This window comes from Neltuma alba, unplaced genomic scaffold (genome assembly GCF_004799145.2).
Source record: "Neltuma alba isolate B1F8T4 unplaced genomic scaffold, ASM479914v2 tig00006663_pilon, whole genome shotgun sequence".
Taxonomy (NCBI): domain Eukaryota; kingdom Viridiplantae; phylum Streptophyta; class Magnoliopsida; order Fabales; family Fabaceae; genus Neltuma; species Neltuma alba.
Genome location: NW_021634536.1, coordinates 24,496 through 40,550, shown reverse-complemented (window position 1 = coordinate 40,550; position 16,055 = coordinate 24,496). Strand labels below are relative to the sequence as shown.

The 16,055-nt window shown below is 34.7% G+C and overlaps 2 protein-coding genes across 5 annotated transcripts; both read left to right on the top strand.

Moving 5' to 3' along the window:
• Nucleotides 1–357: 357 nt before the first annotated feature.
• On the top strand, nucleotides 358–4,593 carry LOC114750874 (cold-responsive protein kinase 1-like). 2 transcript variants are annotated; one of them, XM_028939512.1, is made up of 7 exons: nucleotides 358–490; nucleotides 1,338–1,497; nucleotides 1,646–1,761; nucleotides 1,886–2,096; nucleotides 2,189–2,426; nucleotides 3,193–3,343; nucleotides 3,875–4,593. In XM_028939512.1, exons 2-7 carry the CDS (start codon nucleotides 1,422–1,424, stop codon nucleotides 4,262–4,264), a joined length of 1,182 nt encoding a protein of 393 aa, XP_028795345.1. In that variant the 5' UTR covers nucleotides 358–490; nucleotides 1,338–1,421; the 3' UTR covers nucleotides 4,265–4,593. The 2 variants fall into 2 exon arrangements, with proteins under 2 accessions (XP_028795345.1, XP_028795346.1); XM_028939513.1 differs by lacking the exon at nucleotides 358–490 and having other exon boundaries at nucleotides 764–1,497.
• A 3,775-nt stretch (nucleotides 4,594–8,368) lies between these two features.
• LOC114750877 (uncharacterized) lies at nucleotides 8,369–15,160 on the top strand. 3 transcript variants are annotated; one of them, XR_003740694.1, is made up of 10 exons: nucleotides 8,369–9,576; nucleotides 10,913–11,042; nucleotides 11,317–11,810; nucleotides 12,045–12,125; nucleotides 12,246–12,350; nucleotides 13,050–13,163; nucleotides 13,287–13,370; nucleotides 13,459–13,530; nucleotides 13,680–13,747; nucleotides 14,457–14,530. XR_003740694.1 is itself a non-coding variant. In XM_028939517.1 (9 exons), exons 1-9 carry the CDS (start codon nucleotides 9,256–9,258, stop codon nucleotides 13,639–13,641), a joined length of 1,422 nt encoding a protein of 473 aa, XP_028795350.1. In that variant the 5' UTR covers nucleotides 8,369–9,255; the 3' UTR covers nucleotides 13,642–13,706. The 3 variants fall into 3 exon arrangements, 2 of the variants coding, with proteins under 2 accessions (XP_028795350.1, XP_028795349.1); XM_028939517.1 differs by lacking the exon at nucleotides 14,457–14,530 and having other exon boundaries at nucleotides 13,621–13,706; XM_028939516.1 differs by lacking the exon at nucleotides 13,680–13,747 and having other exon boundaries at nucleotides 8,371–9,576; nucleotides 14,457–15,160.
• Nucleotides 15,161–16,055: the final 895 nt, after the last annotated feature.

The window sequence follows — 16,055 nt, the reverse complement described above, 5'->3', positions numbered from 1 at the left end:
TAAGTAAAAATGTGTCACATTTCTTATAATTAACTAACTTTCCTAATTCAATTAAATTAATTAAATAGATCTTATATTAAGATCGGATGAATACTTTATTATGCATGGATACGCCATAAACGGTAAGAGGAACCTCAATCATGTTTACTGTTTTCCCACTAATTTCCACGAGGACCCCACTGAATTTGTTGAAGGCTGGCATCACAACTAGGAGAATATTCAAAACAAATTTGTATTATTATTATTAATTGATTAATTAAATTATCAAACACGCGCCGCTTGTTTGGGATGCATAGCCGTCGCCTCATACCATAGCTGGAGAAGAAGATGAATTTTCAAAGTAGTATTCTTCCTTCGTCGACCTCGCCAAAACAATAACTACCAATATCCTCTTCAAGAGGCTTCACAAAACCCAATTCAATCACACTTTCTCTCTCTGGTTTCTCCCATTTCTTCTACCTGTTTTCCTTTTTTTCTCAGCTTTGTCAAGGTGGTGCTTCTCTTGCTTCCAATAGCTGCTTCTCAGCTTAGTTTCAGTAATACTTTTCATCCAATATTTTGTTTAGTTACCCCTCAATTATAGGCCTGTGTTCTGTTTTTATTTCTGTTTGGAAACCTGCAAGTGTTTTGGATTTGGTTTCTTGAAACAAACGGTGATTAAGTGTTCCTCTGTCTCTGCGGCGGTGACTGGTATTGACTGGTTGCTCTTCCCCTTTTTCTTATGCTCTAAATTTTGTAATGGACTTTTGGACTTTTCTCATTCTATTTCAGCACTTCAAACTTTCATGCTTAAACCCTGAGCAATGGTAAAATAGACATGTATAACCAGGAAGGAGAACTTCGTTTCTCAAAAGTTAGGTTAAATAAAGTGGAACAAAAGTCAAACGCATGCCCTGCAATAGGTGACTAAAGAGAGGGCAATAGTATGATTGATCCCAATTTCATTACTCTGTCTGGTCAGCAAGAGATGTTCTCTAAAATCCTTAACCGCATTTCCTAGTGTTGACTTGTTTTTACATTGAACGTTATGACTTAGTTACATGGAAGCCACATAGTGAATTCAGCTGGTTTTGCATTAGATTTCCAGAAAATCTGATGGAGATCTCTGTGCCTTTATGTAGTTTAATTTTAACTAGGCTTTTGATTCTTTTGGACACACCTCAGTGGCAATCCTCTTTCATTAACATGGACATTAGTAGAAAAATTGGAATTAGTTAGTCAGTTATTACTTTTTGCATTTAACATCCCGGTAACATACCATGGAATCCTTCTAGATTGTTCAGCTCTTATCTTGTTCTTTGAGACACTGACCGTTTCCAATTTGATGGTTAAATTAGGTGGGCTTTGCGGTGGTTTCATTTGAAGCAATCGTTATCAATTGAAAGTGAAAACTGCTCCTTAGTAGTTGCTTTCAGTCGGTCATGACGTCATGTTTTTCTTGCTTAACTCGTAGGAAGGTTACACCTCCAGTGATACGAGATCCTGAAATTGATGAAGGTAAAATACTTCTTTAAACAGTTGATATTAAAATTGATTTATGTTTTAAGGACATGGGTGTGTGCTTGAATTAAGATACTCTTAGCATGATGCATTCAACAAATACTAGACCCAGTGTTAAATTTTGACTGTATATATTTGTGAACAGAATTATCAGGTGTTCACAATCTTATTCTTTATTCCTACAAAGAATTAAGTGTTTCCACCGAGGATTTCAGTCCAGCCAACAAAATTGGAGAGGGAGGCTTCGGTTCTGTCTATAAGGTAGTCGCAGCACTTATAAGCCCAAGATTTCAGTTCTTGCTTGCATTGCCATAGAAGTTTGGAAATAGATTTCTTCTCCATTGTTTGATGAATGAGATCTTAAGAGAATTCTATGAATGGCCAGGGAAAGCTAAAAGACGGGAAAATTGCTGCTATCAAAGTCCTTGCAGCTGGATCAAGTCAAGGGGTGAATGAATTCTTGACAGAAATCAAAGTGATCTCAGAAATAGAGCATGAAAATTTAGTTAAGTTATATGGCTGTTGTGTGGATGGCAATCACAGAATATTAGTCTACAATTATCTTGAGAATAACAGTCTTGCACAGACACTTCTAGGTGAAAGCATTTACTCTAATTCATCAGTAACTCTTAGTGTTTTATTTGTTGATAGATTTTACTAAATGCTGACCTTATGCCTGTTTTTTCAGGTGGATGTCACAGCAATATTTTCTTCGACTGGCGAACACGGACTAGAATTTGCATTGGGATTGCCCGTGGGCTTGCATTTCTTCATGAAGAAGTAAAACCACATATTGTTCATAGGGATATAAAAGCAAGCAACATTCTCCTTGACAAAGACCTTACACCAAAGATTTCAGATTTTGGGCTTGCAAAGCTTATCCCACCAAACATGACTCATGTCAGCACACGTGTGGCAGGGACAATGTAAGTTCTGCTTCTATGAGACTTTCTTTTCTGATTTACAGTCTCTGCGGAAACTGGTGGATTCTTGTTTATAAGTTCAGTTTTGTCTGTTGTTTTCATTATGCAAAGTAGCTGTCCTGGTAGGAAGACTCGATTTTTCCACATCAACTTCCCAGTTTTAAACTCAAAATCCCGCATTTCACTAGGAATTTGGTAGTCAGCACTCCTAACACATGCTTATTAACCAAAATTACACCATATTTTGTTTGTTAAAGAGTTTCTATTTGGCTACTAAATAGATTGATTTCACTTTTTGTACGCATCAATGGTTTCTGATCTCTCAGAAGGGGCGGTCACAAAGGAGGAAAATACTCAAGTTTTTTGTTCCACATATAAATTTACATCCATGTCAATTGGTGACTTTAGAGTTCACATAGAAATATATTTTTAATGATTAATTTGTTAATTATTAATTTAAACAATACATTTACTACCATAAGGTGTTATCTTTGACTCAAGAAACCTGGTATTGTTTGGGAATTTCTGTTGTTAAAAAATGCAATTCTCACATTAACCTAAGTGCTGAGGAGCAGTTATGTGTTTATGCAAGCATGCATAAATATTTAGGATTGAATTATTTTTGCTGTCTATTACTTATTGATCACCTTTCCCTCTGCGCGTGAAGAGGGAAGCTTCAATATCTCAGACGAGTTATGTTTCTTATGCTATTTTCATTTTTTTTTAACTATTGGACGTATGGAATTTACTGCTACATTTTCTATTTCAGAGGTTATCTGGCACCGGAATATGCAGTAAGAGGGCAGGTGAATAGAAAAGTAGACATTTACAGTTTTGGTGTACTTCTTTTGGAAATTGTCAGTGGGAGATGTAATACAAACACACGATTGCCAGAGGAAGAACAATACCTTCTAGACAGGGTATGGATCTCTCTTCTGTCATATTCTCAATCCTATCGGTCATTCATTTCCTTCAAGTTGCTTCTTACCGACGTAATGTCACTTTAATTCTTGATGGGGCTCTAAAGTAATATGAGTTGCTTCTTACCGATCCTTCAAGTTGTTTCAAATTGAATTTGGAGCCTTTGAGGTCTAAAGATTTCACACTGGAATTGATTCATGAAGATCTATATATCTGTTTTTGCTTGTTGGTTTGAATATCTGCTAATTTATGAATCGCTCTTGAATTTCAGATGACTTGTTATTGTGAAATGAAGTGCTTGTAAACAATGAAATTAGAGAAGCAGAATCTGTCAATGGAAGATTGTAAAATTAAATACAAGCCTGACCGGAATTTAGAATTAAACTGATAAATTAGCTGTATCTCCTAAAAGATACAATTTAGAAGAGGAATTGCTCCACACTTTGATTGAATTTATGCAACTGCAATCTATTTTGAAGCTTCATAAAAGATTTCAGGACCTGCTCTTATTTAAACTTCTGTTGTTCCAGACATGGAAACATTATCAGCGAAGGATATTGGTAGGGCTGGTAGACACATCACTAAACGGGGAATTCGATGCCGAGGAAGCCTGCAAGTTTCTGAAAGTTGGCCTTCTTTGCACTCAGGAAGTTCCGAAACTCCGGCCATCCATGTCTTCAGTGGTCGAGATGCTCACCGGCAAAAAGGAAGTTGATGACAGTAAGATAACAGAACCAGCCTTGATTTCTGACTTTATGGACCTCAAAATTGGTGGAAACCGGAAAAACGAAGTTGATATGAAGACATTATCTTCATATAACGCAACCTCTGCCTCGGACAACCAGGACACTACGTTGTCATCAACTTCTTCAACCATTGCTACTACAACCTTTGCCACGCAATATGATCAGAGCATGTAAATCTCAGACGCTAATGTTTTATTCTTTCTTTCAACATGTTTTTCAATGCTTGTTATGTCAAGTAAACTTTGCAAATTTTACCTTTCTTTTTCCTTTTTTTTTTTGGGGGGAGTGTTTTATTCTTTTGTGCAAACCCTCCAAGATTAGGAAGTTTCTCTCTGGAAAGTACTGTCTTGTAAATATGGACAAGTCCTACATTCATTGGTGAACATTCCCCTTTACCTTTTTTCTCTGTGTACCATTTGTTTGTTTGCCTGTGAAGAACACACGCAGGTTGTTATCTGCCACCTCATGACTTGTAATTTGTCCTGAACATCAGATTCTGGAAAGAAATTCTTAAATTCAGATGATAAATAAAAAGATGAGTCCATTAAATCAGATCATAAAGAGAAACATAGTAAATCCATCCTTGACATGTTCATGCATTATTTTTCATGATGGGAAGCTCCTTCGTGAGAGAGGATATGGTGTAATTTAACTTTGATGTTGCAGATCATACGTGTAACAATTGTATTTGAACGGTAGAGATCTTATCGTAGTGATGAGCAATACACTTATTGGAATCGCATTGAAACAAGTTTGCATTCACCATAGAAATATGAAGCTCAATATTGTGGACTTCTTGTAGCTTTCAAAAAAAATCAAGTTATATAGAATTATAAAGAGTGAAAGTATCTATAAATTGCTCTTGTTAGATTAAAATAGTAAGCATTCGAATAACGTAATGCGCACATCAAAATTAAACCCAAAAAAAAAAAAAATCTTTTAACGAATTCCATTAAAAAAGTTGGTTATTTTCAACCAAACGGTAGAAAATATCAACATCAGTCCTTGTCATCTTAAAAATTGAAGAAAGGGTGGCGATTTCTTTCTGAAAGGAATAATGTGGTTAGTTGATGAAAACACGTGATTGAACCAAATTATTCAAGCCCATTTTCTTTATAGGGTTTAAAAATGAGTCAAAAAAAGATTTATGAACAATACGATTTTCTAAAAATTTTGTTGATTTATAATGATGATATTGTGTTGATTTGTATAATTGTATAATTTATATTAAATTTTGAAATTTCAGAAGTAAAAGATACAACGATCAAAACTATCATTAACATTTTACCCAAAAAAAAAACGATAATTAACATGACACATTCTTCCATACATTTCACAAAATTTAAGAAACATATCACACTTTGTGTGATTTACAAATAATTCTTTTTTTTTAGATTTATAGATTTTATATTATGAATATTGACAGTATAGAAAGTTATTATCAGTATTTTTTTGAAATTATAATACAATCCATTTTGATATTATAAGGATATTTTGCATTTGTAATTTTAAAATGTATGAATTGAAGTGTTGAGAACTATCAATTGTAATTTTAGAAAAAAATCAACTTTAATCCTTCAAACAAATTTAAATTTTAGTTATGAATAGTGAAAGTTGCCTAACTCTTATATTTTGAATATGAGATAGGATGTTGTAAGTCGACATTTGTAATGCTGGTCAAAAAAAGTCGACATTTGTAATATCATAAAAGTAATTAAATATCAATAATTCTAAATGCCAAGAGTTTAGAAAAGGTGGCGAATCTGGTCTTGGTCTTAAAAGTGAATAACAAGTCCGGCCAAAAAAAAAACCCTAAAAAATGGGAAAGGAAAGGAAGGGGATGAGATGACGAGGGCAGGGCCGTGCTTTTGAAGTCATATATATTCCTTTCTGTTTTTGTTGTGAGCCCACAAACTCTAAATACATAATGTTTCCAACCATGCAAGAATAATAAATTAATTAAATTCTTTTACTTAAGGAGTGCTTGATGACTTATGTAATAATTGTGATTTTGAATTTATAATTAGGTTTAGCATGTGAAAAACTATTTGGATTTTTTAAAAAAAAAACACAATTTTAACTCTTGTCATTTGATCATGAGAAGAATTCAAACACACTTTTGCGAGAGATTTTTTTTTTTTTGCCAGGCTTCTTTGGGGAGAGGCCAAAATGTACAATTTATAGCTAACAAAGCACATTCTTTAGAAAATTTTAGAATTCATGAAAATTTGGGAGGTTCTTCATGAAAAGTAATAAGCCGGCAGATATTCTTTTTACAAAAGAAAAACGAAACTGTCATATGAAGTATAGCAACTCCAAGGATGTATAATTAAAGAGCTAGGTATAAACCGGCAATAAGCTAACAAGCCTCATGATATTAAAACTCCTGTATATAATTTTAGACTAAGAACACACAATACTCTTTTAATTAAAAAAGAGCATAATCCAACAATAGACATTGAGATCTTTTGGTGATGATAAGACTGAGCCTTGTGTAATCAAATGAATTGCAGAGATTCTTTTTAAAGAAAAAAATTTAGTTGAGTTAGAGAACACTTATTGTAGTATTTACAAATTACCTACTAACAGGATCTTCGTATCAGTAGCAGGATCTTGGCTCATAATCTTATGGGTTATGAGCTGACTCTTTATTAATTAGATTAACTATTATTAGCGAATTGTAGATATTCTTTGATCTCTTGTTGAGACGATGAGTTATAAGGGAATACTGACAATCACTATTGGAATAAATCCTTTCATGGCTAGAGGGAGTGTTTGTTGTGAATAATGATAGTCCCTCTCATCCTATATATAAAATATAAATAATTAAGTTATATAGTATGAAATTATCTCCTTTTAAAATTAAATCACAATCATAAAAAAATTAGTAGAAACACGAACTGACAAAATGTTATAAATAATTTAAACTATAAATTAACAAAAAAGAATACTAACATAAGAGGGAAAGTTGGAAAAAAAGAGAGTAAGAAAGGAAAAAAAAAATCTTTTATTACGTTTTGATATGTAGAATATAATAGAGATACCCTGTATTTATAAGCATTTGTTTACAACTTTGATTTAATCCAGATCTATAAATTTGAAGAAAATAGGAGGTATTATGGAATAATAAAGGTATGAAAAATAGATGAAATAACAAACACCCACGTCATATTATAATAGTAATAAATTTTTGGTGATTAATGTAAGGTACTTATGATATTTGCCTCAAGTTCTACCTACAAATTCATACTCAAAAGCTTAATAAGGAAGGCATACTGTGGCACAAATTTGCTGGTATAGTTAATTTCATAAGACTAGACTAGATTAAAAGGGAACAGTCATAGTGATTTTCCCAAAGTAATCACTGTATTTGTCTCTTTTTTAGGTAAATAAGGACTGTATTACTCTATCTAATTGATAACTGTAAAGGATAACATACGGACAATATATAATAATGATTCAATCTGAACCAGAAAATTATCAATGTATTTATTAAATATTAATATATTATGTAAAATATATATTAATATACTCATAATAGTAACATATATTTAATAGTTTAGTTTTTAATTTTATTCACCTTCATTTAGACTATGTATTTTATTTTTCACCTTTTATTTTTAAAGGTACCCTTTTTTGTAAGAAAAATCAGAAATATTTTAATTTACATTTTATAATACTCCGTTTAGTTTTTATTATAAGTTTCAAATATCTAATTTGTGGATAACGAATAATTAGTTAAAAGTAATAAATATGTTAAAAATATATTATTACTTTCAAATATGCTCTTATAGCAAATAAGAAAAATGATGATAGAGATCATGCATGGAAATGTGATGAGAGAAAGCATGACAAAAGAAAAAAAAATCAATAATTAAGGATACAATTAAAAAGAGTACATTAAATGTTAAGATAAATTAAATTTTTTTTTTTCAACCAGCAAGAGAAACTCAAAATTAAAACTTACAAAATAAATTATATTTATTTTTAAATTTAAAATTTATAAATAAGAGCGATCGAGTATTTGTTTAGTTTCAAGCATTAGCGCCAGTGTGTCCCATGGAAGCAACAAAGCCACGTAACCTGGTTTAAGTTCAGCAAACGAATTGCAAACAACAAATTTCAATGGGAGGATTTATGATTGGGACCCACACCATCATTGTTAGACAGCTTCCAGCCCTAATCCACAAAGCAAAAGAAAAAAAAAATTATATTGAATGATGTCAAATCGCTCCTCTCTCTCATTCTCTATCTATCTCTCTCTTCCCTCACTCCTCTCCCTGTAGGGAAAGTCTTCACTCTACTCTTCATCCCCTTTATAAAACTTTTTGAAACTCTCTCTTTTTCACGAGCAATCCCTGAACTAGAGAGAGCCAATGCTTCTGGTTTCTACACCCAGCCCAAGGAAAGATTCTCCGCATTACCCTTTAGGAATCCGTTAAAGTTTCTTTCCCATTCTATCTGACGACGATCCATATCGACTGGCGGTTCTTGAAGTTTCGCGCTCTCTCTCTGCCATTGGATGTTTAGGGTTTCCATGGTTACTGGCTCGTCTTCAAGTTCTTTCCTTTTATGGGGTCTGGTTTCCCTTCCTATTCCAGTGCTGGGCATGTTGGAACTGTTTCAGTGTGGGGTTGTGTTCTTTTGGTTGGTGCTGGCCTGAGAGTTTGTTTCTGTGGTTTGTAAAAGAGGGGTACATTGTTGTCAAAAAGGGGGATTATTTATTGCTTTTGTGTTTCGCTCTTTTGTGAACAGTAGCTGCTTTTTGGAAGCTTATTTGCGAAGCAATTTGCCTTTGAATGAAACGTGATTGTATTTAGTTCTTTCATGGACTGAATACTAGTCTGTTTTGATCCCACTTCTTTATGTATTTGGAGCTCTTCTTCTGGAGAAACCCGTGATTGGCTAGCAGTGCTGGTTAATTTATTAATTTTCCCCAGTTTACAAGCTGAACTTGGGCAGATCAGGGTTCTCCTCCCCTCCTCAGTTTTAATTTTTTTTTCCTTTTATGGGTAGCATTGATGATTTAGCGTCACAATCGCTGAGCTATATGGTTTGTCGGATTCATGGTGATCGGCATCCATAGCATCGCTCTCAGATGAGGTTTTATTACCAGTAATAGGCGGTGCCTTGATAGTTTCTAGGTCTATGAGAAGGTTTTGGTGATGGAGGATATAGGGTTGTTCAAACAAGGTTGGCAATGGCTTCGATCGCAGAAGGATGCTTACTGGCGTGCCCGAACTTCATTGAGTTGCTGCAGGGACAAAACTGCCATGTTCATCGAGCAACATTGGCCGTTAGTATGCAGTGCATGCTTCAGATTGGGAAGCATCCTTCGGCTATCGTTTTTTTATTGGAAAGATTGTATTGTGAGGGGCTTTCAGTCGTTCATCAAGCTGGGTCCAGCTATGCTTCTCCTCATAATGTGGTGTTGTCTTCTTAGTTTGACCTCGATGCATTGCTTGATTTATGTACTTATTAGTATGGTATGTAGTCATTCACGCTACATTGCCTAAATCTAGCATTGTTGATCTCTGATTTCTGTTCTTGCTTCTAGTATGTGTTCATCTGCTCTAGCATGTACCTATTCATTCTGTTATTTTAATTTCACTTTGATTGCATTTTATAATAGTGATAGATTGGCTTATACTTTATTGCAGTAATGGGTTTTTAATGCTTATACTGTTTGATTACTCTATCAGAAATTTTTGTAAAGAGTCTGAGAATAAAATTTGAAGAATTCTGCTTAGATATGAAAACTGGACGCTTTTTTATTTTTTTATTTAAATGTAATTTGGGACATCGGAGAACTTTAAATGTTGTGCAAGATGTGGACCTGCCATTTACTGCAGTCCCCCACAAACTTTGCTTCAGGTTGTTGAGTAGATCTTAATGTCATTCACATCAACAAAACTTTAATTGCATTGATTTGCTTTTAATTGCTCTCTAGGGAATATACGTTTGTTGTATTTGTCTTGGGGCTTTCCTCTTTTTCCCTTTACCCTCTTTTGACTAGTTTCCTTTTCAATTTCTAATGGCGTTGAGTTTATGTATCTTATTTGGGAGTTATGTTTACTCAAACATTTCTATTTCGGTCGTTTCAAACTTCAGTACATGTTCTACCTGACCTCAAGGATGGCCTTTTCTGGGACTACTTTCAGGTCCATTGACTGAAGATTAAATGTTATAATCCTCATCTAGATTGCTGAAATGTATTTTTTCATTTTAAAGTTGCTGCAAATGTTGTCCTTCTTGTCCTCCACTTTATAAAAGAACTCACGCCTGTTATGAAATGTACTTGAAACCTTTAATTAGTCGAGTCATTTTGGTCTTAAAAAAAATTCTAATGCATTGTTTTTTTTTTTTTTTTTTAAGTTCACTGGAAAACTTTGGCATAGGATTCTTTTATTAGGTGGTAGAAATTTTTCATGACTGTTCCTTAGGCTTGCTTATAGCGGCACCTTGATTTCAGTGCTTTTGTGATACTGGAACTTTATGGCATAAATGGAGATTATACATTTATATGAGCATAGTAAGCTCAACGTACCATGCACTTATTTATTTTGGTCTAACATTCTGTCCCTTACGAATCTCTTTATAATGACTCTGCTGATATTATTCTGTATTTCTCTTTTCTGCCATTTTAATGAGACTGCAATCTTCAGATTTTTGGTTCTTTTAACTTTTTCTTTGATGTTAGCTCGAGAGGCTGAGGGGACCTTTTTATAATGCTCTTTACTGGGCTATATCATTTCAGTGCAGCTACACAGTTTATAGAGTAAATTTTGTACTTGTTACTCACAGTTTAATTGGATGCTTTAGGGTGTTGCTGGAGCTGCTGTCCAGTACCTGGGCTATACTCCTGGTGTCTTCATTGTAGGGCTTTTTGCTATCCTTATCTTGTGGATGTATGCTAACTTCTGGATAACAGGAACATTACTTATTGTGGGAGGTAGGGTACACTTTACTCACCTTGTATTTTAAGCTGTATTCCTCTAATGACTAGGAAAACAGGCGTGAGAGTTCATGGCTGTTGTTTTATCGTCTTAAAGTATTCATCATGACTATTGTGTGCTCACAATTACATTGCTTGATGCCATTTCCTCAGTTTTTCACTAATGCATTCATTACTCAGATCTGAAATGTTTTTTTTATTTGGGCAGTGATATGCATAAAATTGAGTTCTTAGCTGTTTGTGTTCTTGTTTTGTTAATACACAAATGCAGGTTATTTATTCTCCCTAAATCATGCACGCTTGGTGGTGCTAATGGCAACTGTGTATGCTTTATACTGTGTGAAAGTTCGGGTGGGATGGCTTGGTGTTTTTCTGTGTGTAAACCTTGCATTCTTGTCCAACGACATTTTGAATTTCCTTCTCCAATGGTTTGATAATTTGAGTGAAAGCAGCTCACATTCTGAAGACCAGAGACAATCGGAAACAGTTCTGGGAGATGACTTTACTGAAGAGTGTGAATATTCCATTCCTACTGCTGAATCCGAAAATTCACATTCATGTAAATCATCCAGCAAACCGGCTGTTACCACTTCAGTTGTTGAAAACCAGAAAGAGTTTTCTGCTAGCAAAGTGGTGAAAGTACAAACTGATTCTGTTGATGAAATGAGGAGAATATTAAATAGTCTGGATCATTATGATGCGCTTGGATTTCCCCGTCACAAGAAAGTTGATGCAGCGATTTTGAAAAAGGAATACCGGAAAAAGGTTTGTGTTTCTTATTTATCTATTTTGTTGAGGTGAAAATAATCCTAATTTTACTTCTCTCCTGCACTCCTGTGTTGTTCGTTAATGCTGAAGTAATCTTGCTTAACTAGTGCCAGATGATGATGCTGCGGGGTTTCATTGACCTGAGCCATGTTGTGTTTGCTTGCCTATTCATGCTCTGATGTTTTATACGGAATGAACTGTACTTAAATTTAGTTAAATTTACTGATGTAGGCAATGCTTGTTCATCCTGATAAGAATATGGGCAGTTCACTGGCAAGTGATTCTTTTAAGAAGCTTCAATGTGCATATGAGGTAGACTTTTAATTTAAGCACGGGCTTCACTCTGCAATCTTCTCTTGGAGTTGAAAGATAAGCATAAATGATATTCTGGCAGTGGCTTTTTAGCATTCACTAAATATTTGGAATGTTCAGGTTCTTTCTGATGCCACAAAGAAGAGAGACTATGATGAGCAATTGAGGAAAGAGGAATTCAGGGCTAAAAGTGTCTGCCAGAAATCCTATGGTGCTTCACGTCAGGTAAATATGATGGTTTCCTTATACTTGATTTTGACATACTCTTAGTTTTTGGTATTTTTGCCAGGCAAATATTGTGGTTATTCTAGTTTGATTTTTTGAAATGAAGGGAGTTTTGCTTTGTTTCCTTAACTCTATAGGCATGGGTCTTGTGTATCTACTTGTTTAGAGTGTGTGTGTGTGTGTGTGTTAGCTATAATGGCTGGTTCAACATATTTATTATGTGACCCAATAGATCAACCACACTGGGCCTATCCCCGGACTGATTCCAATAACTAAGACTAAAGGGGTGTTTGGTAACCCTTAAAAGCACTTTAAAAAAGTGTTTTCATGCAAACCGAGACAAGACTCTTAATCACTTCTAAAAAACTAATCCAAACACCCTCTAAATGTTGATGGAGTTTGTGATATGTTAGAGTAGGGAAGAATAACAATAATAATTACCTAGGTAGAGTTGGCATGGACACGGTTACTCAGGAACCATGGATTGCTGACCCTTTGTTGAATTCACTCCATTGGGAAGAAAAATATGCTGGTATAGTGGGTAAGACTCATTGCGGAAACAGCCTCCTGCAAAAATGCAGAGTAAAGCTAAGCTGTAGTTTGGTAGTTTGATTAGCAAAGCCATCTTTTTCTCATGATTCCGTAGGTTGCTGAGGACCTTTGCTAGTAAGGTAGTGATTCTGCTGGTAATCCTTGCAGGACAATTCTGATTATCGCTCTGAAGAATCCAGGCGTATACAGTGCACCAAGTGTGGCAATTCACATATATGGGTATGCACTAATAGAATTAAGTCCAAGGCAAGATGGTGTCAGGTTAGATTTCTTTTTACTACGTTCTATTTATTGATTATTGAATTAATTCTCTCCCGATCTTTCTTGTGCTTGGTTGCTCTATGTTTATTAATTGAAAATTGATTACATCCACTTTGGGAGCAGGACTGTTGTCAGTATCATCAAGCCAAGGATGGAGATGGATGGGTTGAGTACAAAGGTTCTCTGGTTTTTGAGAGGGCTCAAAAGGTAATTCCTTCATGGCAAATATTGGTCTCTGCTTCATTTTCTTTAATTCACATGGCATATTGCTGACTGTAGTTTCTTTTCTTTATAGATGGAGATTCCACGTGCTTTTGTTTGTGCGGAGAGCAAGATCTTTGATGTGTCAGAATGGGCCATTTGTCAGGTCAGTTGTCTCTTCTACATGCCTACTTTATTGGTCTACATATTATAATTCACTTTTACCTGATTCTATTCTTCTGAAATTTAAAAATAGAGAATTGAAAAGGATATCTAGGAACAGCAAAGGTAGACCATGTTAATGTGCACTTGCAGGGTTTGCTTGGGTAGGGATTAAGATGTGAAGTATTGCAAATGAGTCAGAATCATTGCATGCTTTAATGGTAAGGGGTGGAGCGAAAATCGTGTGACTTCCATTTACAGCTGCTCTTGTAAGTTTATCTATATCAAATATTAATAGTTAAAATTAAAGAATTTTTATAGGCATTTTATCTCTCATCTTCTCTACTAGACGTGACCAAGTGCAGATCAAAATCGTTTCATCGGAATTCACTTCTTTCATAAATATCTGCCTCTTCTAGGAGGTGCACATCAGAGTCACACCTGGTAAAACGGAAATGATGATGTGTTAAGATGCTACTGTCACATGTACAATACGTAGCGCTTGTCAGCAGTGTTCTAGTTCTACTTATTTCTTTGCAATATTTTATCCTTTTCCTCGGATAAAACTCCTTGGCTATTTACACAATGCCAAAAAAACAAAAAAACAAAGAAAAAAAGAAAAGAAAGGTAAATATTTTCTACACGGATGCATTACACTGGCTTTCAGTATATATACCCCTTGCAATTGACTGGGTCACATTCATGCGACATCTAAGTTATTTGGTTATCATTTTATCCTGTAAAGAATGACTCTTAGGAACCTGTCTGGGATTCCCTGATTAGTCCAGACTCCGGAATTCTTGGTAAAACCTTTGATTGAGACAATATGTGCGCCCGTTGCTTTCTTTCGCAATCCTCTCACAAGGGTTAGTTCAATTGTTGCAAAGGAATCTTGAACATAAAGGGTGGCTTGTCCTTTTTTTCATGCAGGGAATGGCTTGTAGGCCAAACACCCATCGACCGAGCTTCCATGTGAACATGGTTGGCCTGGAGAAAAGCCCGCGGTGTAACTCTGGTCGATATCCATGGGATTTGGATGCTGAAATGATGCTTGACGAAGATGAAGAGGCGTTTGAGCTGTGGCTTCAGCAGGCTCTTGCCTCTGGCTTCTTCTGTGAGACCTCCAAACGCAGAAAGAGCTGGAGTCCCTTCAAATTGCCTCAGAAGAAAGGGAAGAAGCAGTGGCGAAGAACATCATGCTGAAATCCCTAGATGCAATTATTATTTAGTTCACTGGCCATCTCCAGGGGATTGATGAAGCAAACATCCTGTTGAATCAGGAGATGGGTTTCTGAAATTAAAGCATACTGGGATGATGATGATGAGCTTGCAGATTTAATCAATGTTGCTGAGAGTGGTGGTAAGGCAGGCCTATGCGCTTCATGGCTGACAAGAAGATCTAACTATTTCTCTTATCCTTGTAATGCAAGGCATTAAAATACGCAAAGCTTCTTTGCATCCCTAGGTTCAGAATACCAAAGAGCATAAGCTGGTTTTGTGGGGGCTACTTTGTGTCCTTTTTGTAAATTACTAGCTAATAAAAATCTCACTTGCTATCTGACTTCGATTATCAGCTTCCATTTAATGTCCTACACTTCAATTTGTTTATTGAAGTAGCTACTTATGTCTATCTATTATCGTGGTTATCGTTAGCTGATCAGGAATGTTGGCAGACCAAGTTAAAACGGGGATAACAGTTTTAAATTTTGACCCCACTTTTGCCGTTAATTTACTCGTTTACCTATCCATGGAAGATGACATTTTTTTAAATCTTTACAAAACATTTTAACCTCTAATGACCGAGGCGTGTTATTTTTGACCATTATAGATATACGATCCTTGTGGCTTGTATGACCTAGTTAATGAGTAAATTAAAGATGTTAATTAAATTGGTTAATATGATACGTGTTTTTTAAAACATTCTAATCATTTTTTTAAAATTTTTTTTGCTTTTTTTATTTGATTATTGTTAAGAAAATATTAATAGGGTTAATTTAAAAAATTTGAAAAATATGTTAAATATATATTATGTATAAGACTAGTATCAATTTTTAAATTAGATCTTATGTTAAAAATTAGAAGAGCATGTTAAATTTATAAAAAAATGTTATTAATGCTGTAAAATAGTATAGCTGATCTCAAACCTGTTAAGTACGAGGCTAGTGGAAAAGAGTTCGATTTAATTATAATCTTATTATTCTGAAATTTATATAATCGTTTCAAAGTTTTATACAGATTAGAAAAAATGAGTATGATCCGACAGAGGGAAAATCAGCAATCAGCATATCTTTTTAGAGGTTGCAACTTGTAAGTTGCAACTTGCAATGCTGGTTTGTTTTTAAAAAAAGTTGCAACTTGCAAGAAGTGCAAACAAAAAAGATACTCCTCCGATCCTTAATATAAGACCCATTTAATTAATTTGATTAGATTAAGGAAGTTAGGTAAGTTAGTTAATTATAAAAATGTGACACATTTTTCCTAAATACCAGAATCATCTTTTTTTAATACCTCCTCTCCCTATTCTACTTG